General features: G+C 49.5%; 2 protein-coding genes across 2 annotated transcripts in view; one reads left to right on the forward strand and one right to left on the reverse strand.

Annotated features, from left to right (window-relative positions):
* Positions 1–25,861, reverse strand: part of SND1 (staphylococcal nuclease and tudor domain containing 1) — a 407,925-nt gene that overhangs the window by 40,640 nt on the left and 341,424 nt on the right. The window lies entirely within an intron of this gene.
* LRRC4 (leucine rich repeat containing 4) lies at positions 17,411–24,744 on the forward strand. The gene has a single exon (XM_040644049.1). It carries the CDS (start codon positions 17,446–17,448, stop codon positions 19,396–19,398), a length of 1,953 nt encoding a protein of 650 aa, XP_040499983.1. The 5' UTR covers positions 17,411–17,445; the 3' UTR covers positions 19,399–24,744.

The following is a 25,861-nucleotide window of genomic DNA, read 5'->3' on the forward strand; positions in this document are numbered from 1 at the left end:
TCCCACTCTTTCCAATCAGTGCTAATTGAACCACTTAACTCAAAGACAATAACATTTGTGTTTCAAACCATTAAGAAAAGCGTCTCAGTTGAGGCATTATGCATAAGGCCTGTTCGGGGGATGGCAGTACACACTCACAAACATGCCCACAAGACACAATCAACGTGTAAACGCGCACACCACTAACAGCTCCAGGAGACATTCTGCAGATGTAGGGTCAGCAAGTGTCAACCTGTCTTTCTCAACAGGGTTTCCTAAATAAATTAAAAAAAAAAAAAAAATCACTGCCAGCTCTAACTCAGGGCCTGGAAATTGCAGCTGTGCGCTCATCCCATCCCAACCGGGAGCTTCTCGCTCTTGTGTTTTCTGACGTCCAGAAAAGAACAGGGAAGAAGAGAAATGCAGCCCTCAGATCCCACCACACTTGGCAGCTAGAACCTTTATGGGAGGAGGCAGGAGAGCAGAGAAAGAAGTGCTCCCTCCCGCACCCTTTCAGGCCTTCTTTCTCGTCTCCCCGTCATAAGGGAAGTCCGTAAGCACCAGCATTACATAAGGCAGAAGTCCATGGGGCACAAAGGTTTGACCATCCCACCAAGAACATCGTTTCTGGCAGCTTTGACAGAAGCCCTAAGAGGCCCCGGAAATGAGAGGAGAGGGCTCCAGAGTGCTGTTCTGTCCTCAGGAGCTTGGTGGAGAAAATGAGGACAGAGGGGTGATACAGTGACAGGGGAGGAGAGGTGAAGAAGAGCTGAGGAAGGGGAGGGAGGTGGCCTCGTGACCCCAGACCAACTTTAACGCTGGGCTGCAGGGCAGAGACTTCAGTAATGAGTGGAAAAGCCCCTGCGTCCGAATCTTTGCTCTGCCACTACTACTTTCTGCCAGGGTGACTTTCACGTAAGCCACTTCTCCGAGTTTGTGTTCCCTCCTGGGAAGAAATTAGATGTGAGCTTCCTTCTAGCTCTCAAACAGCCAGATTCCAACCCTTGGCTCTGTACCTTCAAGCTGCAGGCTCTGTTCCATCCCCTCTCCAGCACCGGCCTTGCCTGTGGGACCAGGGCCTGCAACTCTGGGGCAGCAGGCTGACTTTTAGGGCCTTTGCTCATCTAGTCTGCCTCTCTTTGGGCTTTGCAGCTGTACCAAGGGAGGAGGTGCTGCTTCTGCCATGGGATCCAAGACTGATGCCTTCCCCCTTAAAGTCCCATTGTGTAACAGCAAGCCTAATCAGTTCACCAAAAGTTGTTGGATTACAGTCTGTACGCTTTCAGGGATCACAGAGAAGAGATGCTGTTAGCAGGGAAACAGGCAAATGCTAGTCTGACCTTTAAAAAGGGGGAAGAAAGATCAGAGCAAAGAAAAGGAAAAATGGTGAATTCACAAACCACAGGTAAGAAAGCTTAAAGTCTGTCCTGGACCAAATCCCAGAACCAGCTGTTGAGATGTGGTTAGTGAGCTCTTAGAAAGCATTTATCTTTAAGAGATGACACAGGTTCAGAAACATGAGTGACACTAACCCTATTTCCTTTGTCGGTGAGGGTCACTAGGCCATACAATGAGGGGTCTACCATAAACCTGCTTTCCCCAGGGAACTGAACTATTTTGTTTTGGGGGTGGTGGTGACAGGGCATAAAACGATAACCACGCTTATCCCCCTCTCAGTTATTTCTCAACTCTTCTGATGAAGGAGAAAGTCTTGGGGTTGGTGCTAATCTGTCTTTAATGAAAGGAGGGCACCCCTCAGGCTAAGAGCCTTGCAGGCAAACAGGCTTTAGCCAGAATGCAGTACCACTGTTCTGTGTTCTCTGTATTTATGTTCAAGGTTTCCTCTCATCTACGGCAAGTTATATATTTCCAATTAAGGAAGTTTCCTTTAAAATAACTCATTTCAGAAAGAACACAGAGATTTAAAGTATTAGGGAAATAATAGTGTGGCAGTGCTTGGATTTGCAACAGCACACAGGTGGTCTAAAAATACCTGGAGTTTGGGAGATACTGCTGGGAACTCAATACAGGTGGCAAGACCAGGGCAGGAGCCACCTGGGGGGCACTAGGGCTGCCTACTGGTTGCCCGCTTAATGGCCATTTCCCCTTCTCCCTGCTGGTCGGTCATTTCTTCCTTGTGACATCTGTATGTGACTCAGGAAAATAATGAGTCTAAGTTATTTTTTTGTGCCATGGACTTCTCTGGCAGGGAGGAAGGGAAACCTATGGATCCCTTCATAGAACAATATTTTTGAATATACAAATTAAAAAGTATAGGATTGCAAAGAAAGGCAATTATGCCAAAAGTTATTGAAATATTTTTTAGAAGCCACCAAAATCAGGATAAAGTAAATATATGTGATTCTTTACTAACGCACTGAATAACGAGATCAAACAGAAGGTCTAAAAATTGTAATTTCAAGGCAGTGATAGGAGTAAATAGTATTGTGGAATTCCTGCTACTATTATAATATGATAGGAAAATATTTTGATTTCTTTTGGTGATAAAGTCATAGATACACTAGTTTTACTGATTTGTTGCTTACATTCTTATTCAAAGGAAATGCTAAATTTGAGTTAGAGTTTAATAATAAAGATGTAATTCCCGCCCCCCATCCAAATTCATGGACTCTATGAAACCTAGTCTCAGCCAATCATATGGGTGGAGGAGGAGAGAGCACCCTTTGCTGGTCCCACATAATGGTTTAGAAGTGTCATCCAAATCTGGATAATAAGATATAAGAAGTCACGTGAAAGGCACGTGAAGGATATTTTTGCTTTTAAAAAGAGGAGACATAAAATAAGAAACTGTGTTTTGCCTGGTGTGTGTGAGATTGGTGTGTGAGCATGCAATGCCTGGAGTTATGGCAACCATTCTGCAGCCAAGAAAGATACTTGAGGTCATGCTGAGGGAATGGCACAACAGAAAAGACAGAAAGAATCCAGGTGTCCATTCTGATCTGGGGCCGTATCTCAGTTAAACTCACAAACCCTGGAGCTCCCCTACTTTGGGACTGACTTTTTAAGTAAGATCATAAATTCCCAGCTTGGATGTTCTATTACTTGCAGCGTAAACCATCCATAGCCTAAACACCATGAGACTTTTCCATGGTTACAGGCCTTTTTACAACCTCCACAACAAAACTAAGTAGCCAGATCCCCTAGTATTCCTGAGGCATAGGGATTGCTCTGTATTCCAAGCTCATTTCAGTCTTTCGTCAGCCTCTTGGGCTGGAGAGCAGGAGAGCTGTCTAATGGGAGCTGACAAGATGGAGGCCACAGGGACTGCTGATGACAGGAGAACTCTTGGTAAAGGATGCCACCCAGAGCATCGGCTTAGAGCTTTACTCTGGGTGCAATGACCTGGGTGGACAGGAAGAGTCAGGGTTCATGAAATCGGTCTAGGAAAGAGGTCACAGGTGGTCCAGCACAGCTGTGCAGGGACAGTCAGAAAGTCTAGGTTTCCAGGTTCTTTAAATGGTTCTGATCCAAATATCAGGGCGCATACCATTCCAGTTCTTTATGAGAGATTCCTTCCCCCCCCCACCCCCGGCACCAATCTCCCTCCAGCTTCCATTCTATCATTGCACCAATTCCTCAATTCATAGCCATAAATCTGATAGAAAGCTTGGAGAAGACATCAGACAGACTCTATAATCTCTGCTAATCCTGTAATCGGGAGCTAAACCCAGGACACAAGTGGATTTGCAAAATAAGGATTTTGGAAACTCAAATGGCATTAGCAGGCCACAGAGACAAATGTACACAATGACTGAATGAGACCCATCAATACAGAAACAGGAACATTCCTTTCCTCCACATGAACCATGTGGAACAAAAAAGGACTGAACGGGAAAAGGCTGAGGAGGAGAGTAAAGCCATCCCTCCTTGAAGGTTCTCTTAAATTTAAGTTTGGGGAGTAGGAGTGAGAGGAGGAATAAAAGGTGGGGGAAGGGTAGAAAAAGGGAAGACAAGCCTCTCTCTTTATTCTAAATGCTTTTATTATCTTTGGGGCAAAAATAATGACTGACTTCAGCAAGGTGAGAGCAAGGAAGGAAAAATTTTTAAAAAGAAGCATGTTGCCTATACACAGGGCCCACGCAGAAAATTCCTTGGTCATCAGCTTTCATGTCACTGGTTTCAGAATTTCTGCTCGCCTGACCTGCTCAGGGAGGGGATGGGGGTGGGGATAAGGGTCTCTATGAGAGAGGCAGGGCTGCATTTGTCTACAAAGCCCATTTCTTCAGAAGCCTTCCTGTCCCTTTGTGGATGGGGCTTGAATAAATCTTTCTGTGCTACACGTCAGGGTGGCAAAGCTCCCCGACCGCAGTGAGCAGAGAAGTGAATAACACACAAACTGCGGGGGCCGCCCACTGGCTCCTTGCAAGGGTGGCAGCAGAGCACCGGACATGGGAGCTGGGTCCAGGAAGAATGTTCCTTCGGCTGAATGGAAATATTTCCCTGGGTTTTCTTCTCCTCTGAGTATCCAGGTATGATGGCACTGAGTCTGTGGTTGAGTCTCTGAGTGAGGCAACGTCTGCTCCTTTCGGGGACCAAATGTTCCTCGGGAGAGGCTAAGTACAGGCCAGTGCAGGACACCCTACTCTGCTAGCTTCTTGGCCCCACACAAGCCTCTCTCAGGCCCACAGCCCTTCCTTGAGGTTTCTAACAACAACAAAGTAGTTGTCTGGTTATACCGTCCTATTTAATGGACGCTCTTTACAAAGTGTTGCAATGTTTAGTACATTATTTAGGATAGACTAAAACATGGGCAACCATATATTTTTTTTTTTCATATTTTTTGATCATGTCCAAAGAGTTGGACATCAGGCCCTTGACCAAAATATTCAAGATAATTAGGGCAAATGAGATACAAAGGGGGTTTTAGCCCTGGCAAAGGAGCCACCAACGGAGAAACCCAGCAGCACTGAGATGAGGGGACAGGGAGAACTGGAGTCACCTCCGACATGGGCCACGTGATACAAATTCAGCCAGTCTCTTGGCTTCTCCACCAAAGATGCGGCTTAACATGGAGACGTTTAGGGGGTCAGAGACTAAGACACCCCTTCCCCCGCCTCGCTTGCCAGTGCTCTTGTGCTCTAGCTTACATGTGAGGCTTTAGAAACATTCAATACCTACTTAATTCTTCTTCCTAGAAAACAGTATTTAATGAGAATGGGCTTGTTCACCTAAGCAAGTGAGTCAAGGTTATGTGTTTAGAAAACCCATTAATAACAAATAACATTTTTAAAGAGAGAGTTTCAGGCAGAGACAGGAGCTGGCGGGGAGCCAACTCCTTAAGCACATTGACAGTGGTGCTGAAGGCCAGAGACGGGCCTGGCCTATCAGGGCGGGAGCACCTTTTGGTCTCAAGTGGACAAAGAATTTTCCCCTGCAGCTGCCAGACACACAGGAGCAGAGGGTCTTATTCCCGTCCCTCTGCAGATACAGGAGCGAAAGACTGGTTAGGAAATTAAAAAGGCTCAGGGCGACAGAGAGTCCTGCTGGCTGACAGACGGGTGGACCAGTCGAGCACAGTGTCGGACACAGTGTATATCCTTCTAGCTGAGGTTTCCAGAGAGAATTAGAATGTCCCCAATTGGTTGGTTGGTTGGTCTTTCCATATTCATCTCTCTTTCAGTTACTGTCTCGCATGCACACACATGGCCTTAAATAGATCCCATGGACTGGCATTTGGAGGCAGACTGCCAGAAGCCATGGCAGGAGGGATGCAGCGAAGATGCTCTGTGTACCTGGAAGCCTGAGGTGGCCTCCTCTTGGGGAGGGATCCTGAGGGCTTTGGAGCACCACCAAGTTGCCAGGCCAGAGGGGCCAGTTGGGGGGGGTAGGGTAGGCCGCCTTCTCTAGCCCAGAGACTGCTCACTTACACAAAGAATCCTTTCAGAGTTATTGGCTGGCAGGGCTCCTAACAGACTCCCCCCACCCCACCCCCATGGTTTGTGTACCGAATACAAATCAAGCAGCCTCACTGGGCTGCCACACAAACTGGCCCTAGTCACCAAGAAAGTGATCCAGAAGGAGGGCTCCTCCCAGCCAGGCTGCCAGTGTCTAGATATCATGATACGAGGCTTCCAGATCCCCAGCTGGTCGCCCCACAAAAGTCGGGGCTTTAGCACCCCTCACCAGAAGCACAGCCATTTAAGTCTGCTGTCCTTCAGAGAAATGGTTTAAAGCAGATCAACGTGACAGGTTCCCAAAAGCATACTGCTTAGCATTCCTAGCTGGTAGTGAGGCAAAAACTGAAAAAGCAGGGATTCACAGCCAGGGGGTGGTATTCTAAGGTAAAGAAGTGTAAGTTTCAAGGTAGTCATGTTACCCTTGCGTATAAACGAACAAATCTACCTATCAGTTTGGGCCAAATTCGACTGTGTATGACAGACAATAACTGAAAGAGAGAGAATATGAGTATGAGCAGACCAACTGACCAACCAACCAATCAACCAACTGAGGAACTCTAATTCTCTCTAAATTTGCTAGAGGAGTGGAGGGTGCTAGCTTCTGTATTTCATGTTCATCCACCCCAAATTCCTCTAGATATAAAGGTGATTCCCACCAGAAGCATTTGCAGATAGAACTCCGTTTAAAACCATGGATCAAGAACGGGCTGGAGGCTGGGTAGATCTAAGTCCTGAAGAGACTCACATCACAATGGGAAAGGAATGCAGCATCCAGGAACCTGGGTGTCAGCCAACCTACCCATCAGTCCTTTGATGACTCATGGGGAAGCCGGTAGTGTGAGCTCCAGGCTGGTCTCCTGGTGTTCCCAATGCTACACTCCTCTTCACTTCTAAGGGTAAAGAGCCTGTCCCTCTGTTCAAGGATTGGGGCTGGGGGGGGTGGGGAGGACCACGGTGAGGATGGTCGCAACAGCAACTAACAGACAAAATTCAAGTCCACATTTCCCTTAGGGTCCCTCCAATTCTACCTCTAAAGCTCCTTAGATAGGATCAAATAAACCCACATTACTAGGCCAGTACCGGATGAAGAACTAATAAGGCCGCACCAACTGGAACCAGGAAAACTCTAGACATAGATGAAACTGGCAGCATGAAACTGAAAACAGTTAACAAGTTGTGTGAGGCGGCTTGATGGCTACAGATGCCGATCCACAAAGAAACTGAACAGCAGATCAAGAAGGCTGGCAGCGAGGAGGCAGCGCCAAAATGGCACTGCCCTATAAACCGAGGGGATTAGAGTGGCTTGGAGACCACACAAGAGATTTAAGAGGAAAATGCCAAAAAGGACACAACAGGTTTCAAGCCAAACTCGACCGATCAAAACAGTGAAAGTTCCAACCTGAGCATACTTCTTAAATTCACTCAGAAATTCTCCAGGGTAAGCATACAAAGTATGTTCTCATCTTGTTCACACTTTCTAAACTAAGTTTTCCCCTGGAGCAGTGAGCTGCTCCGTAAGAGGCCCTAGAATATCTCTAGGAGGCTAGCTCAAAGCCATGGGACAGTAAAAAAAAAATTCCCTGACACACCGATAGTTGGGGAAAATGGAGTCAGAACATGAAGAACAAATTCCCTCAAGGCAAAAGGGAAAGGAAATCAATGCCAAAGCTGGAGAGGGACCCAGGTGGCCTGGGCTCCCGTCAGACTCACCACACAGCTGTTTTAAAACACTCTCCGCCTGAGTGTTTTAAATTAAGAGTTTGTTGATGGAATTGTTTGTTCTTCAGTCATGCAGAATTTGAGGACTGACAGTGAATAGAGACGAGGACCCTGGACAGAAGCTCGGGGCCCCTCTCCTTGCCCAGCTGGATGCCCAGCGACTGTGCTATGGCTCAGGCACGCAGTGGGACAGTTACAGCTGCCTTCGAATTTACCCAGCTCTCCACAGAGCGAGGTAATGGGGCGCCCTTTACTGCTGCTAGTGGTGATTGTCCGAACATTCTTTAATTAGCAAAAAGCGTTGGCACAGCCACTTTCAGAGCATTTGATCCTACTGTCCTGGTGTTCCCTACTTCAGGCTCAACAGCCCCCACTCCCTTCGGAGAAAATGCACTTCAGCAAATCTGAAAGCGACAGGCGTGTGCGTACCTGAGTGCAGTTGAGTGACAGGTATCCTCACTCTATCTGTTTGAGTGACAGGTATCCTCACTCTATCTGTGCACCCATCTGTGCACCTATCCTCACTCGTCTGCTCAGGCCTCACACAGCACAACTGCCAAGAACCTGTGAGCCTCTGTAACTCCACGCAACCCTCACTCATGAGTCTGTCAGCAAGGGGCTAGGAATTCTAAAAATTGAGGACTGGAGAAAACTTAAGGTCACTAGGATCCTCCTTAATTTTCCCAACATAAAACAAAACCAAACCCTGGTGATTCTTCACCTATCTTTTCAAAGATTTATAGAGCAGGGCTTGGGCTATTGATATACGACTAGCGAGGCCTGAGCTCTTATTCACATAGGCCAAAGAATATTCCTCTTTCCTCTGAAATAATTCACTACTATGACTGAGGTATTAGACACAAGATGGGAAGGGCCTCTGCTTTCACGGGGATGTGTAATAAATAAGCGAACAAACACATAAACAAGATCATTTCAGATGATGGTAAATAAAACGAGAAAATAAAACCCATTATGTAACGTGACTGTGAGTGGTGGGGCTATTTTAGACAAGGTAGTCATGGGAAGTCTCTCTGAAGAGACCCGCTCCAGAAGGAGCCAACCACCTGAAGAGTAGGGGAAGAACAGTCCAGGTAGAGGACAGAGCAAAAGCCCTAATGGGGAGAACGGGCTTAGAGTATTCCAAGAGAAGAAAGAAGAACAATAGAGTTGAAGTGTAGGAAACGAGGAAGATGATAAAAACATGAGGGTCGAGGTGCAGGCTTAGGGCCTGTGATCCATGGTAAGCAGTTTGGTTATCATTTCAATTATGAAGGGAAGACACAGGAGCATTTTAAGCAAATCAATAACAATCTGAAAGAACGTCGCAAAGATCACTTTGGCAGCTGTGGGGAATACGTTGTAGAGGGAAGGGGAAAAAGCGATGCCTTTAGTAAGCAGATTTCTTAGTTCTGAAGAAATGTTCTGTGGTCATCTAAGATGTTTATATGAGGGGAAGCTGGGTGGAGGGTGTATTAGCACTCTTTTTGACCTGTCTGTAAGTAAAAAAATTATCTAAAAAAAAAAAATTAACTGGTAAGAACAACAAAAACCACTTTCTTATCGTTAACGTAGAATTAAAAGGTCTAAATTAGGTATGTTACCAACAACAGGTAAAGTCTGGAGGGGGGCACGGGAGGGGAGAGGAAAAAAATAAAAAGGATTATCTCAAGAACTGACCTTGCATAAATTACTTTGTGTCTATGCTATTTTCCATGTGAGGAAATAATAGCTGCCATGGTCATAATCTGCTAAAATGGACCATTTTTCTTATTTCCTTCTGGTCCAATAATATCACACAGTAATTACAGTTATTAATCCCACTTCATACGTGGAGAATTTGAGCCAAATGCAGTATGCAAGAGGCAGAAGCAGGATCTGAACCCAGGCCTCTAACTCCAGAATACTTTCATAACCACCAGTAGCACACGCGCAAGCCCCCATACACCCGCCTCTTCGCTTCAAGCTCCAAACTACGCTGTAGGAGTCAGTTTGGGGAAAAAAACTTGCTGGGGCTTCTCCCAACCAAAATATGAACACATTTATACACACCCGGCAAATCTGTCTGTGAAAAGGTTAACTGCAGGCATGGACCCCAGCCTAAGGATCAAATTTATGGTGGTGACACTTGAAAAGCCATTCTATCCATAACTCCCAGTCCCACATCTGTATCCGCTGGACTTTGATCTTAAGGTGTCTCTTCATCTTCAATGAACAGGAAGCTCAATATTTATGTGAGATAGTTATACTGGAGCCAGATTTTGCAGTAATGTCAAAAGGTACTTCTAGTATTACTGGTAAATGCTTCAAGGTTCTAAGATCTTTAGGTAGGTAAAGATCTCTAAGGTAGGTAAAGAAAGAGTGAGCAAATTACCAAGACAAGGAATCACGAGAAGCATAAAGAAAACAAGACACAGACTCCTCAAGTTTGTTTAGTCAGCCCTCCCCTCCGCTTGGCTCACGTGCTGTCCTAACTGTTGAGCTGACTGAGGGACTCCCTCCCTTCCCAGCGGCCGTCCAGCTCACGCGGTGCTCCTCTGCTTCTCCAGCACAGGTATGTGGGGGGGGCCACACTGCTGGTTGTCAGATGTACCCTTCCCTTCCTCTGCCTCTTAAGTGGCACCTCACAGTGGTTTGGAATGTGGGCACTAGACAGATCTGAAATTGAAACCTGGCTCTGTCACAGAAAGATATGTCCACATCCTAATCCCCAGATCTGTGACTATTACCCTATTTGGAAAAAGGGTCTTTGCGGATATAATTAAATTAAGGATCCTGTGATGAGATCATCCTGGATTACTAGGTCAGCTCTAAATCTAATGATAAGCGGCCTTATAAGTCACAAAGCAGAGAGAGAGAGAGAGAGAGAGAGAGAGAAGTAAGAGTCAACATAACCACACAGGCAGAGATGGAAGTGATGTGGCCACAAGTCAAGGAATGCGAGAGTCACCAGAAGCTGGAAGAGGCAAGGAACAGATTCTCCCCTAGGGCCCTTGGATGGAGCATGGCCTTGCCAGATTTTGCAATTTTAGCTTCCAGAGCTGTGAGACAGTAAAGTTCTGATGTTTTAAGCCACCAAAGTAGGTGATAATTTGTTATGACAGCCTCAAGGAACTACTACAATCACTTACTAGTTCTGTGACCCTGAGAAAGCTTCCTAAATTCATCTGCAGAATGGGAAGTCTAATGGTACCCACCACACGAAACCTGTGAGGATTACGTGTGTAAGAACTCCCAAGTAAAAACTGCTGTTCGCATCATTAGTTACTGCGCGACAAAGGGAATTAAAGAAAAGGCCAGAACACAAGAGCCTGTAGTGGGCCAGTGCACCTGCAGAGGTGAACATTTCTAAGGCTTCTGGCTGGACCTCTGGTGTGTTTGAACACACAGGATGTTGTGGCTAAACTGGGCACCAAACCGACTATTCCAAAAGAGATGGCTGTGGGGGGCGTTGGGAGGTTTCTCCCTTCACTCAGGCCTGGCAGCCCACAAAGAAACTGTAAGCCCCAGGAAACTAGCCTCAGGAGAGGGAAAGGCCCTTCCATTCTAGAGTTTTTTCTGCCATTCTTATTAAGCATCTTGTCTCTTCTCTGCTGAGGTTTTTGGAATTTGCTCTGGACGGGATCTGCAGAGAAAGTGCTTTTTTGTCCACTTCCTTCTGACTTCCTTGAAGAACAGAGTTCTTGGGGGAAAAGGACAGTGGATTCTGAGGGCACGTGGAAGAGTGGGAACTTCTAGAACAGCTGTGTCACCTTGACTCACTGGGCTCAAGGACTAAAATCTATTTCCTTTATGACCGTGTGCAGTAATGGCACGGCCATGGCTTCACTAAAGGATCACAGCCAAGAAAAAGAACCTTATTATTATTTTGCAATGGCGACCTTAGCCATTAAAAACTTCATGACCTGTTCATCCTGCAGGGGGATTTGCATACATGGGCAGGAGTGAGAGATGCAGACATGTGAGGGCTCGAGCACAAATGATGTGTTCATTGCCTTGGCTAAGAGGTGCCTATTTCCATATAGACGGTTGCTTATACTGTTCTGTTGTTGCTAATTCACCAATCAACTGATGACTTTCCTTCATTTGTGGAGGATAATTTCCAATTTTTTTCTTTTCCTTTCTTCCTGTTTTCTGAAACCCTTTTCTTCCTTTGCTCTCCTTCTGTTCTTTGCTCAAATGGAAGAATAAAAAGTATAAAAATGGAAAATGTGCTTGAGTAGGGTTTGGCAGCCCAACGGTACTGAAAACAGGAACTAGAGGTTCAGAGCATATGTGATATTCTATCACCGACGGACCTACTGTAAGGGACCCAAAAGCCTATTGGAGGCTAAGATAGTACCCTGCCGAAGATTGCTTACTCCTGGCAAACCCTATGAGGCATTATGGACATCTAGTGGCTGCTTGGGATAATGGCTCAGGGATGTATGTTAGGGTGGGGAATAGCCTAGCTCTGGGCTTTACCATGAGCCCAATTATCCTGGCTGAGTGAGGTAGTCCTGGGTCCCCTTAGAGTCAGTTCCCTGGATGACCATTTCTTTCACTTATTAGGATTCCAAAGTCACTCAGAATGGCACACTGGTTCTATCGAAGGCCCATCTCGATCCCAATCCAACGAAGTATAATGATAGCACTTGCATATAAGACCACAGAAGACAGGCATTTGGAAACACCTTCAAGCCCCAGGCTTAAATGCCAATACACTGTCATCCTGACTGAGGGACGGAGCTCAGAAATGACAGACTCTGATGTTAGCCAATCATGCGGCTTTAGGGAAGTCACTATGTTTCTCTGAACTTCGTTAATGACATTAATGAGAGGTTGAGTCCAGATGATCTCCAAGATAACTTTAACTTGAACATTCCGTGATCTAACAGCCTTTTTAGTAGCCGGGAAAACAAAGTGTGATCTACTCTGCTCTGGCACTGTGGATCTCTAGATTAAACTAAAGGAAGCATTCTCTTCAACCATGTGGCTCATTTCCAAGTCTTGGCTACCATCCCAATGGATCAACCTTCTTCAAAGAGCTATGTATCTGAGAAGAGGTGGGAATCAGGGATTATGAGAGCTGGTGGGAATATTCTAGTCTAGTTCCTTCAAATGAAGAAACCAATGTTTGGAGCTGTTTTAAGATCTGTAACAGTGTCTAGTCAGTGGCAGAAAGGAGAGTAGAACTCAGGTATCCCAACTTTAGGGCAGGTACCAAGTTGCTGACAAAAGCCTTGCTTAATCACTGGCCGGCTTCTTCAGTTCTCTCTGGGTTTATCACAACATTCTCTCAGTGTGAAACCACAAGTGACAACATTCACAACCCAGTGTTCTTCCTTCTCTTCCTCTCAAAGTTTAAGCCTTCCTCTTCTCTTTGTTTCTGGTCGCACCATTCCAAATCAAGGAAGCTGTCAGAACCTGGGGCTGTGAAGAGCAACAGATGATGGCTAGATGACACTCAGGTTACAGGATTAGAGGTTTCGGTGCCACTTTCAGTTCAGAGAGGCTGCGTGCCGCCATGGCTCCACAGCCCCCTCAGTCTAGCTTGTAGCTTCTATGGTGCTGTCTCAGCTCAGCTGGCCTATAGTGGGCAAAGCAGCCCCATCTAGAACTCCATGGGCTGCACCAAGCTGGGGCATATTCATGGTCATCACTCACTCAACAAATATTTACTGGGAGACAACCTCATTACTAAGTACTGGTTTGATCCAAGACAGCCCACCCTTCCATCCACCTACACAGTATGGGGGCATGACCTTTCATTTGCAGTGCCTGGAGTGAACAGATGGGGTCTGAGTTTGCCTGCACCGGCAGGAAATGGTCTGGGCAGAGCCCCTCTTTTGCCGGAGGCAGTAAGGGCAGCCACACTCCAGTGTGCCATCAGACCCCGGCCGGGGTGTCCTCTGGCATTCTACCAGCTTGATGCCAGCTGTGGCAAGGTGAGGAACCATTCACCAGTAAGCTTCTGATTCTCCTCCACAGATCCCTGTCAGGATAGGATTACATTCCCTGGATCTGTAAGCTGCTAGGGTCTTGCCTGAAGCTGATGATGTGGAGATGGGGCTTTAGCCAAGAAAGCAAAAGGAACCACTGAAGAGCCCAGATAAAGCCTAGTATCAGGGTTTGACTTCACCTCCCCTTCTCTAATTCTTTCTCTTGATTAGTCACTGGGAGTAAAACAAGTTGAAGGACGTATTTTCTTAGCCCCTCCTCTCCCACCTTCTGTTCTATTTATTTCTCACATACCCTTCACTGAACTTTTTTATACAGTCTCCCCGCACGCCGTTGCTTCTGTCATTTACTTTCTGTAACGTAGACACAATGGTCACTTTTATGAGTGATGAAAACACTGGGCTCAGGGTTAGAAGACTGGATTGAGATGCCGGCTCTGTTGTTTTGCGTATGTATGATCTTGATTGTGTTATTTGCCTGCCTGAGCTCAGGACGTCCACCTGTAAAATGGAGGCAACTGTGGCAATTACTTCACTGGATAAACAAAGATTACAACAAGGATAAAGATAGATCTCTCTCTCTCCATCCAACCATCTATTCTTACTATAGTGGCGAGCAGCAGTAGATAACCTAGTAAATGACTTTTGAGGTGGATGAGTGAAACCTGAATTCTCATCGACTGGGAGCAAACTGAAGAAATACTTCCATACTCAAGTTTCTACACATCTGCTATCTGCCAGGGTTCAGATCTTAGCTCTGTCACTTACTATGTAATTTTAGGCAACATATTAAGCATTAAATTTGTTATTATTTGACTGCAAAATGCATGATCAAAAGGTCTTGGTAATCAAAGGGGAATCTAGCTTGCCTACGGTGGACCTGTTTCCAGGAATTCAAGAATTCCCTGTCCAGGTTGCTGGGCAGCAGACAATCCTGAGATACCGGTATGATAGAATGCAGAGAGCTGAGAAATCCACGACCTCCTCATTCTTCGGCATTAGCCCACATGCAGGTGATGGGGGTTTATTTAACAAGCAAGCTTGCCAAGGGGGAGGGGTGGTGCACAAGGGAGGAGAGTCTGGAGGCAGCCCCTGAAAAGAAGCAATACTAAACCAATGCCATATTCTAGGGCTTTCCCAGGGCTTAGCCACAGATGGCTCCACCCCCACTAGGCAGAGAAAAGGGCAGTCTTTTTCTGGGGTGGGAAAAGGCTGACCTAGTCCCATTCTCCCACATGGGTCTGTCCAATGCCCTAGGGTGTCTCTTCCCCAGAAGTGGGAGCAGGTTGCTCTGCAGTATCTTCTCAGGGAGATCCAGCAACAAAGGGGAGCTAGCAAAGCCCTGGGGCAGAAGGCTTTAAGACCCACCCCACTCCATTCAACGGCTTGGGGAGGGGAAAGGGCGACACAGGACTTCGAAAAGAAAAGCGTGAGAAGTGGTGGCTGAGGCTCTGTGAGTGAACCGGTTCTCCCCGTGGTTTCTGGGAGTTCACCTCAATCCTTCCTGCCGGCTGCTGTGCTGTCCCAGGTCGCATTGCCTGAGATCCTCACACTTGGGTCTTTCCTTCCACCGTTTGCCCTCCCTGCAATCCTCATTAAGAAAACTATCCTTTAAAAGTTAAAGCCGAAGAGGGGTGAGGAAATTCGCAAGGGAGGGGGCAGGACAAAGAGGCATCTGTGCAGCAGCAGGGGGCGGGCCGCGGAGCCCAGGCTCTGGGTCCTCTGGCTCCAAGCAGCCCCAGCCGCCCCCGCGTCCCCACGGTGCAGCTCCGAACTCCGCGTATGCTGCCCGGGCCGCGCGGACGCCCCGTCAGCAGTCGGCGGGGGTGAAGATGACGCGGTCCGGGCGGGAGGCCGGCCAACCGCAGCAGCCCCGCCGCGACACCCGCTTCCCTGCCCCGGAGCCCACCGCGTCGGGAGCCGGAGGGGGCCCGGCGCCCGGGGACGGGGCGGGGCACCGGCCGCGGTCTCTCCCGCAGCAGCCCCGCCGCTCCAGCCTATCAGCGGCCACCCGGCGGCTCCCTCGGCTGGACCAAAATAGCTGCGAACGCCTGCGACTTGCGCGCGGCCCCTCACTTGACGCTCACTCCGGCTCGCTCGCCCGCTCCGCTCCCCTCGTCTAGAGGGGGCGGGGAGGAAGCGCCGGGGAGGGGGGTGGGGGGTGGGGGAGAGAGAGGAAGGAGGAAGGAAGGAAGGCAGGCAGGAAGGAAGGGAGGGAGGGAGGGAGTCGGACGGAGGCGCGGAGCTCGGGGCTGCGCGGCGCGGCGCGGCGCTGGAAGGCGCCGGCGTTAACCCCTCGAGGGCAGGCAGCGGAGGGGGAGCGGTGTTAATACATAAGAGCACTGCATCACGCTAATCTTCTCCCCAGAACAGTATGCGTCAGCAGTACATTCACGTTCTGACTGAAGGACAAAAGGATGAGAGAGCAGTCTGCGTGGCTGCTGCCTGCAACACCGCGAGCCCGGCGCGAGGAGGAGACGGTGGGCGCCGAGCGCAGGGGCCCCGCTGCTGCCGCCGCCGCCGCCGCTAGCAAAAGCGGACCATGTTCTCGGGCTCCGGAGCGTTCCCCGCAGCCGCGACCCCCGCTGCTCACGCCACCGCCGCCGCCGCCAGCGCTCGGGCCGCTGCAGCAGTCCGCGGGCGGCGCAGCCACTGAAGGCGCCGCGAGCCAAAGCCCGGAACTCGCTGCCTCCGCACAAAGCCAGAGCCGGCGGCGCGCCGGGGGCCCGGCTGCGGCGGGCGGCGGCGGGCGGTTGCGCGCCACCGGGGGCTGCGGCCGCCGCCGCCGGACCCGCGCCCGCCCCCGGACTCCCTGAACGGGCCTGCGGTGCGGGCGCGACCCGGCCGCTGCGCGCTTCTCCGGCCGGCGGACCTGGTCCCGGCGCTGCCTCCACGCCGCTGACCCTCGGGGGGCTGGACGAACTGCTGCTCCTCGCGCCGGCAGACGGCGGACTGGGAAACTAAGCCCAGTTTTGGTCTTTTTAACCCTTCAGAGAAGAGGCGAGGAAAGAAGGGGGTGTGTGTCTGGGGAGGGCGAAGGAGCCTGGAACACCTCCTCTTAACTCTCGCAGCCCCGCGAGCGAACGACTGCATCAGCTGCCTCCGGCCGGGAGCCGCCGACACAAGGAGAGGGGGCAGCGCAGCAGCAGCCGCGAGCGAGCGAGCGCGGCCTGGGAAGCTTCGGGGCGCCCCCTCACCCCCGCGGGGTGGCAGCCGCGGGAGCGGGCTGGGGGCGCCGGAGGCACGCTCCGGCGATGAAGCGGCTTCCCCCGTGGCTGGTGCGAGCCGGAGCCAGGGTCCAAGGACAAAGCAGGGAAGCGCTGGTGGCGCCGCTCCTCGGGCTGAGGGGGGGGCATGCACCTGCATAGCCCGCCGGGCCTTGGCTCTTCCCGGCGCGCCTCAACTCCGCCGCTTCGCCGTAGCCTGCTCCGGATTTACTAGAAGCCATTTTGTCTCCCCCACCCCTCCCCTCCCCACCCCTCCCCTCTGCCCTCCCCACCCCCTCGACTTCCCCCTTTTGTTAATTAAAACTAAGAAGTAAGAATGGCAACGACGTGGCCGGCTCCTGTGGAGAACGCTTAAGGACACCACGCCAATTCCTTCCTTCCGAGGTAGGTGACAGCGACTCACTGGGTGGGGATGGTTGCCACGGGGGAGAGAAAGTCTCGGCTTTCAGAGGGCTTGCCTTGAGGGGGGCTGCAGCCAGGGGCCACGCTTTAGTTGGGCAAGATTTTGTTTTTTCCGCCGGTCTGCTCGGTCTCTCTAATCGCCCCCTCCCCACCTCCTTCTCCAGATGGAAAGAGGAGCTCCTAGCTCATTTAAGCCGGGGTAGGGCTGGTTCTCCTTTCCGAGCCAAAATCCCAGGCGATGGTGAATTATGAACGTGCCACACCATGAAGCTCTTGTGGCAGGTAACTGTGCACCACACCTGGAATGCCGTCCTGCTCCCCGTCGTCTACCTCACGGCGCAAGTGTGGATTCTGTGTGCGGCCATCGCCGCTGCCGCCTCCGCCGGGCCCCAGAACTGCCCATCCGTTTGCTCGTGCAGTAACCAGTTCAGCAAGGTGGTGTGCACCCGCCGGGGCCTCTCCGAGGTCCCTCAGGGGATCCCCTCCAACACCCGGTACCTCAACCTCATGGAAAACAACATCCAGATGATCCAGGCCGACACCTTCCGCCACCTCCACCACCTGGAGGTCCTGCAGCTGGGCAGGAACTCCATCCGGCAGATCGAGGTGGGGGCCTTCAACGGCCTGGCCAGCCTCAACACCCTGGAGCTGTTCGACAACTGGCTGACAGTCATCCCCAGCGGGGCTTTTGAGTACCTGTCCAAGCTGCGGGAGCTCTGGCTTCGCAACAACCCCATAGAAAGCATCCCCTCGTACGCCTTCAACCGGGTGCCCTCCCTCATGCGCCTGGACTTGGGGGAGCTCAAGAAGCTGGAGTATATCTCTGAGGGCGCTTTTGAGGGACTGTTCAACCTCAAGTACCTGAACTTGGGCATGTGCAACATTAAAGATATGCCCAATCTCACCCCCCTGGTGGGGCTGGAGGAACTGGAGATGTCAGGGAACCACTTCCCGGAAATCAGGCCTGGCTCCTTCCACGGCCTAAGCTCCCTCAAGAAGCTGTGGGTCATGAACTCACAGGTCAGCCTGATTGAGCGAAATGCTTTTGATGGGCTGGCCTCGCTTGTGGAACTCAACTTGGCCCACAATAACCTCTCTTCTTTGCCCCATGACCTCTTCACCCCACTGAGGTACCTGGTGGAGTTGCACCTACACCACAATCCTTGGAACTGCGACTGTGACATTCTGTGGCTAGCCTGGTGGCTTCGGGAGTACATACCCACCAATTCTACCTGCTGTGGCCGCTGCCATGCTCCCCTGCACATGCGTGGCCGCTACCTGGTGGAGGTGGACCAGGCCTCCTTCCAGTGCTCTGCCCCCTTCATCATGGATGCACCTCGGGACCTCAATATCTCTGAGGGTCGGATGGCGGAACTTAAGTGTCGGACTCCCCCTATGTCCTCTGTGAAGTGGCTGCTGCCCAATGGGACAGTGCTCAGCCACGCCTCCCGCCACCCAAGGATCTCTGTCCTCAACGACGGCACCTTGAACTTTTCCCATGTGCTGCTCTCAGACACTGGGGTCTACACATGCATGGTGACCAATGTGGCAGGTAACTCCAACGCCTCGGCCTACCTCAACGTGAGCACGGCCGAGCTCAACACCTCCAACTACAGCTTCTTCACCACTGTCACAGTGGAGACCACCGAGATCTCACCTGAGGATACAACGCGCAAGTACAAGCCTGTTCCTACTACGTCCACTGGTTATCAGCCGGCATATACCACCTCTACCACGGTGCTCATTCAGACCACCCGTGTGCCCAAGCAGGTACCCGCAACCGACACCAATGATAAGATGCAGACCAGCCTGGATGAAGTCATGAAGACCACCAAGATCATCATTGGCTGCTTTGTGGCAGTGACTCTGCTAGCTGCCGCCATGCTGATTGTCTTCTACAAACTTCGTAAGCGGCACCAGCAGAGGAGTACAGTCACAGCCGCCCGGACAGTTGAGATTATCCAGGTGGATGAAGACATCCCAGCGGCAGCGTCTGCAGCAGCAACAGCAGCTCCATCCGGTGTATCAGGTGAGGGGGCAGTAGTGCTGCCCACAATTCATGACCATATTAACTACAACACCTACAAACCAGCACATGGGGCCCACTGGACAGAAAACAGCCTGGGGAACTCTCTGCACCCCACAGTCACCACAATCTCCGAACCTTATATAATTCAGACCCATACCAAGGACAAGGTACAGGAAACTCAAATATGACTCCCCCTCCCCCCAAAAACTTATAAAATGCAATAGAATGCACATACACAAACACACACACACACACACACACACACACACACACAAGACAGCAACTTTTGTACAGAGTGGGGAGCGACTTTTTCTTGTATATGCTTATATATTAAATCTATGGGCTGGTAAAAGAAACAGATTATATTAAAATTTAAAAACAAAAAGTCAAAACAAAACTATTTTCTAACTTGTAAGTTCTATTTAAAGGGGGAGTGGGGTTCTTGGGAACGCTGTGGGGCAGAAGCCACAAGTCAACTTGCTATGATGCCAGAAGGGATTTCCGATCTAAGGTTGAAACTGCTAAGATAAACTAAAACAACAACAGACATCCCTGAAGAGGTAGGGTGTGGGCTGCTGAGGGGTGGGGGTGGGGGGCAGACTGTCATTTTTTAGAAGATGCTTCATAGCATACAGGATTACCCATTTCTATAGACACCTTTCTTAAGCTGAGAGCTGTCTTTGCAAATTTATCTTATTTTAAAAATACAAAAAAAGCACCAAGAATTTGTACTGTGCTAAAATGCTGAGAGGCAATAATTTTTTTCTTCAGAGGCCAAGGGGAAGATAGATCTGTAAATGTATTTTAAACAGGAAAACCACCAAAATTTAAACGACTCCCTAAAGGGGCTCAGTCTTTCCATCTGCCCATGTGCACTAGTCTCCTTGGTTTGTGCACTGGGACACGCGTGTGCCCCGCCTGACAGCGCGCCTCAGGAAGGAGCAGAGAAGGAAGGGAGCTGGCGTAGCTCTCAGTCAAATGCTTTCACATTGCACCAGATTTCTGCAGATGGGTTTAACCCACTCTTTGCAGGGCATGTGTCTATTCAGGGTTTCCCTTAAGAGGGAGGAGGCCCCTGAAGGGGGTGCGGCAACAGAGGGGGTGGGAAGGGAGAGCAGAAGCAGACAGAATGTATTCACAGGAGGCCATAAATTAGCCTTGTGCCATGTCCACCTGTTGTTCCTGGTATCTGACAAATGATTGTAGACAATGATGGCATTTTATGATTTTTTATAAAGGTTTTGTTTGTTTTAAGGTGGAGAAGGAGGAGAGGCTGGGATTGGGGAGCTTGGGGGAGTGGAAGCTTTTCTCATGCTTGTGATTTGGTGACTATTCTAAATGCTGATTCATTAGGGATTATTACAGCTGATGTCAACTGGTTGTGGTGATAGGGTGGGGGCAGAACATGAGTGGAGAGAGAAAAAGGGCATAGGCTCATTTAAAGTACAATGAAGCCTGGACTGAACAGGACGGTTCATAAAAAGGATGTGAAATCCACAGTTCAAACAAAAGTGATACACACGAGGCGTCCTGTTGAATGCAGCACCATGGGGGGAAGGCTTCCCTCTCCCAGGCCTACCTCAGGAGGAGGTGGAGGAGAAAGGGTGGGCGTGGGTGGCGAAGGCAGAGATCTCTGTTATTCTGGTCCACTTAATGCTGTAACTTCTTTCATTTATTATTTTAGCTTTAAAAAGAAATAAAGGGTTCAGATTTGAAAGGGGTGGGATGGGGGGGTGGGGGGGAATGCCAACAAAAGAACACTGATTGTAATGTGAGAAAAGTGTATTTTTGTATTTTAATAAATATTGTTCAATTTTTAATTCAATGTCCCCAAAGGGTTAAATTGAATAAGATCCTATAGGTTCTTACCAGCATCAACCAAGTCATTTCTATTTAAGGAAAAAAAGGGAAGGGGAGGGGAGAGGTAAGGTGGGAGGGGAAGAGAATGTTAAAAATGCTAAAGCTGTCAACAATCTTTCCTTAGCTTAAATAAAAGCACCCCGATTCTAGTGCACCTTCCACAAGCTAAGTGTGTTAGTCCCTGGCTTTGTTGGGGGTAGAACCAAATTCCCGATGCCCTGGAAAAGCAGGGGAAATGGGTCAGCCTCAGCTCCTGGGACCGGGCCAGAAGTTAGATGCCACCTCAGCAGAAGCTGCTGGTCAGGCAGCACCAGCTCTACCCAGGGACCTGGGGGGACCTGGATTTAAGAGGTCTGCAGTAATGTTGTTTGGCTTCAATTTCCCACAGGCAGTGTCCCTTCTGTTCTCTGGGTGACAAATAGCCAAACATGTCTTGGTAGTGGTAGGTGTCTGTCTCCTGATGCTTCCCGAGTGATGACGTCCAGGGAAGCTGCATGAACTGGGACCCTGCGTCTCCTCAGCGCTTTTATACTAATGCAGGGAATCGGGACTGAGTGGGTGTGATCTCTCTGGCACTGAACGGGGAGAGAGGCAGGCAGCACTTTGCAGCAGTTGGCTAAGAAAGGGCCAATTCTTAATCCCCTGGGTATATATGTGTCATTTCTGGGTATCAGTGTTTGTGGCAGTATGTATGCAAGGTGCACATTTAGAAACTGCCACTCACATTTCCGGGCTCCATGGAGACATTTCCCTCTGCCTCTCCTTTACCACCCTATCCCCAATACGAGAAAACTGCAGCAGAGTAAAGGGTGGGACTTGGCCAGGACCAGCTGGAAAAGCAAGAAATTATCCCTTGCCCAGTGCCACAAGATAACTCAGCCTGTTTAGAGCAGCTTCCTGGGACACACTCAGGGGCAACTGCAGAAAAAGTAGCTGCTTCAGAAACAGAGGATGTGGGGCTGATTTCATCACGCCCCTCCTTTTGTGACAGCTATTTGGATAGTTAGGGGTTATACAGTGGTTCTGGAATGATTAAGTGTCTGTGGCTGAACCAGAGATCTGAGGGGAGGTCCCAAGACATTTCTGGGGAAGAGTCCTAAGAACAAACGCATGTGTCCTGGGGGCTGAGCATATTGCCATCTTGGAATCTAAGGGAGAAGTGCTTTCCAGAAGGAACCTGAATGGAGGCGGGGGAGACTGAATATGGTTCCTGGGTACAAGTGTCCTTTGAGCTGCAAGGGTAGTTCCTTTCCCTACTGGGTCCACTCCTTGACCTGGGCAGTGTTTCAGCTTTCAGAGCAGCAAACCTCCATTGGCGTAATGTTGGGTATATCCTCCTTTGTAGCAGGCACCTGGGACGGCGTTTCAGAGAGGAGTCCCATGAGCACCGATAGTGCAGCCTTTCATGCTGTGTTGGTGACTCATCCTCAGGCCTGGCGGCCAAGCTATAGGGTTTCTTACCTAAGAATGGGACACGGGTTGGTAGCTCTTCAGGGGAATAGTTGTAGCAACACGTGAGAGGGAAAGACTGCTGCTGATTATATGGACTTAGAGAATTTTTTAAGGGCCAATGAAGATCATTTAGTCTAATCCCTTTACATTTTCTGGTCAAGGAAATAGCCCCAGAGAAATGGAAAGATACCTCCAAGGTCACACTGCTGCCAGTGGAAAAGGTGGGACTGAAATCCAGATCTCTGGACTCCCAAGTCAAATGCGCCTTCCTTACTCAGGCTCTTCTGGGCCTTCAAGAACCTATTTCTTTCCTGGCCGATATGCAGTAAAAATGGGACCTTCCTACAGATTTTGCTGTGTTCTCTTCTTAGAGGTGCTCAATCTCCTTCAGGACTGGTTCTTCTGCCGTCCAAGGTCTGACCAGAATTCTGACCACAGGGGCCCCACAGCTGGCCCAAGGGCCACGTGTGCTCACTAAGGAGTTTGCTTCTCAGGACTGCACATAACTTCTGATCCTGAGGTTCAATGGCAGATGGCTGCCAGAGGCAGGGTTGTGTAGATAAGGCAGGGTGTTCACAAAGGGAAGGGTAAGCTTGGCCTTCTCCCAACCTCAGCCTTGGAAGCTTTGCAGAGTAGAGGAGTGGCAGAGGTCTTAAAGCACCTATCAGAGTATGTTCCCCACAATGGAATGGGTTCTGCTTATTTGGCTCAACAATGAGATTACTGGGTGGGGGGGGGGGGCTCCTTAACTCCTCTCTTCCACCATACCTACCCTAGCCCTAGCTCTTTAAGTGCCATGCTGTGGCTGCCACTCCCATAATCTGCTCCCATAATCTCCCTTTTGTCACTCTTTGGTGTTATGCTGCATCTTATCAAAGAAGGGAGAGTAGACAGGATAATTTCTCAGGCCTAGAGACATTAGCTTTATCATGGCTGTTTAACATGTATTGAGGGCAGCAACTTGCTGGGTAGAACAATGTAGTAGACAGTCCCCGGCAAAACAATTCCTGTTGTTGGTGGGGAAGAGGTCCAGAGTCCATGCCATTAATGGTCGAGAGCTCTGGCTTCCTTCTGTGGATGGACAGCGGCTAGGAGAGGGGTAAGGGGACCTTACACAGCCCAGACTATACTACCTCAGGGGGCCAGAGCCCACAGTTAAGGCCCCACCATTTTACTGCAACAAAGCAGCAGGGGATTAAAATTAGAGAAAAAGAAAGAGAGAGAGAGAGAGAACATTTATATCCCCACATATGTCTGATTTTGTCTCTTCTGCTGGTACTCAGCACTCCATGCCACCGGCTAATGCAGGCACTGTTCACGCCATTTCTAAATCCTGCCTCAGCTCAACTGCAAGGCAGCTTTTGCCCCAGAAGCACCTCTCCTGGTCTCCAGCACTCAGAAAGCACCCATTTCCCCTGAGGGGGTGAGAATGCTTTGGGCTGTAGATTAAGGTTGTTTCATCTTCGCTTTAAATTAAAATGAAGTAAACTGCTGCTTGGAGCAGGGATAAATGCTTCGGGAACCAGATCAGAGAAACATATTTGCAGAGCAACACAGCGCGGTGCTTACAAGTATAGACTTTGGATCCGGTATTCCTGGGTTGAATCTCTGTTCCATCGTTTCCTACCTGTGTGACTTGGGACAAATACTCAGCTTATTCACATGTAAAATGGACATATTAGTATCTACACCTCACTACTTCATAGGTTGTTGTGCGAATTGAAATTATGTAAATAAAATCACACTCAGAAATGGTAACTGAGTGCTGTACTGCCGGTAGTCATTTGATGATAAACATAAGGATATAGACCAAATGACCAGCCCTCCTTAATCACCACCTCTATTCTAGAACCTCATCTGTGCCTCTGAATATGCCTATGGAGCTATTCCAGAGAGGAAGGATACTTATGGAGAAGTCAGGGACAGTGGGAAAGATGGGTTGTACTTTTGTCCCCAGGAAAACAGTGCCTTGTGCTCTGTTCCCTACTCCAGCTCTCTAACTGGCCCAAGGCCCCGTGTTTGGTCCAGGTAGATGACCGTTCCTTGCAGTAAGCCAGAGGCAAGGAAAGGTGCTGCTGCTGGTGACCATGCACAAGCTGAGGGCTGGGTCAGGAAACACGGCAGAAACCTTGGCCCTTTACTGAGAGGATAACTTCCTAGAGTCTTCCCCACCTCTCCCTGTTTCTCTGTCAGGATGCCTTATGAAGGGCAGGGGAGGAGGGGAGGGCTGAGGCACCAGGAGGGAGAAGGCCGCACAGAAAGGAGCTATTGGGGCTTCAAAACAAAATTAGAGGGCTTGGAGAAAATACAGGCAAGAAAAAAAAAGCACCATCATTTGAGCAAGTGAGAGCAGAAGGGAGCTATATGGCAGATACACAGGCTAAGGGTCTGCAATGCAGTTAAGGAGGAAAGCCAGGGAGATTCCTCTGTCCGAGCAAGCAAGAGGCTGGCTGGACTCTTGGTGGGGGAGGACTGTTAAGTGTGAAATTCATGGCATGGAACAGAGGAGAAGAAAAGCAGGGAGATCAACTTTCCAAGAGAAGCCTAAGAGAGAATGCATTTTGATTTCCTAATGAGTGGCTAGAATTAGATTTTAGGATGATCACAGGTTTTATCCTCCAGTACATGCCAGCCCTGCTGTCAGTACTTGGGCCAAACCACCTACCCACAACCGTCCTGTTCTCTATCCTGCAGGCTGTCCCCTGCTTGGGGGAAGCAACCCAGCCCTTAGGACTATAATCTAATCCTGACCCTGACCAGCTCATTCAGGGGTCTGCTCTGAATCTGGTCCCTCACTTCACAGAACGGGGTGGTTGGTGCAAGTCACTATCCCCAAAGAGAGTATTACTCCAGAGGGAGGGTATTATATAAATTGTGTTTTCCCATAAAAACGGTGATGACTGAGTTCAGTGCACATGGACCCTGGCAGTGAGTCAGAGAGATTAGGCCAAGTCCTGCGGGGGATATCCCTGAGAGAAGCTCTCTTGTCAAAGAGTGTTAGCATTTGAGAGGACGGCGTCTTCCCTAACTTACCCCATTAGGATTTTTGACCCTCTAGTAGGGAAGCACTGAGCTGAGAGGCTGCCCTAATGCCAGGTGTGGGGACTAGATGGAGAAAAGTAGTACTCAGGTACTTTCATGGTCATTCATTCTGTGCACCCAGGAACAACACTAGAACAATTACTTAAGTTCTGATTACTAAATACCAAAGGAATAGTCCTTGATCCACTCATTTCTTTAATACCCATCCACCTCCTTACAACCCCACCAATAAGCAGCACCCTCTAATAATTCCTCTATCAGGGTATTTCCCTCCAAAATGCCCATCTGAGTACAACC

Source organism: Ursus maritimus, unplaced genomic scaffold (assembly GCF_017311325.1).
Source record: "Ursus maritimus isolate PB19 unplaced genomic scaffold, ASM1731132v1 scaffold_3, whole genome shotgun sequence".
Lineage (NCBI taxonomy): Eukaryota > Metazoa > Chordata > Mammalia > Carnivora > Ursidae > Ursus > Ursus maritimus.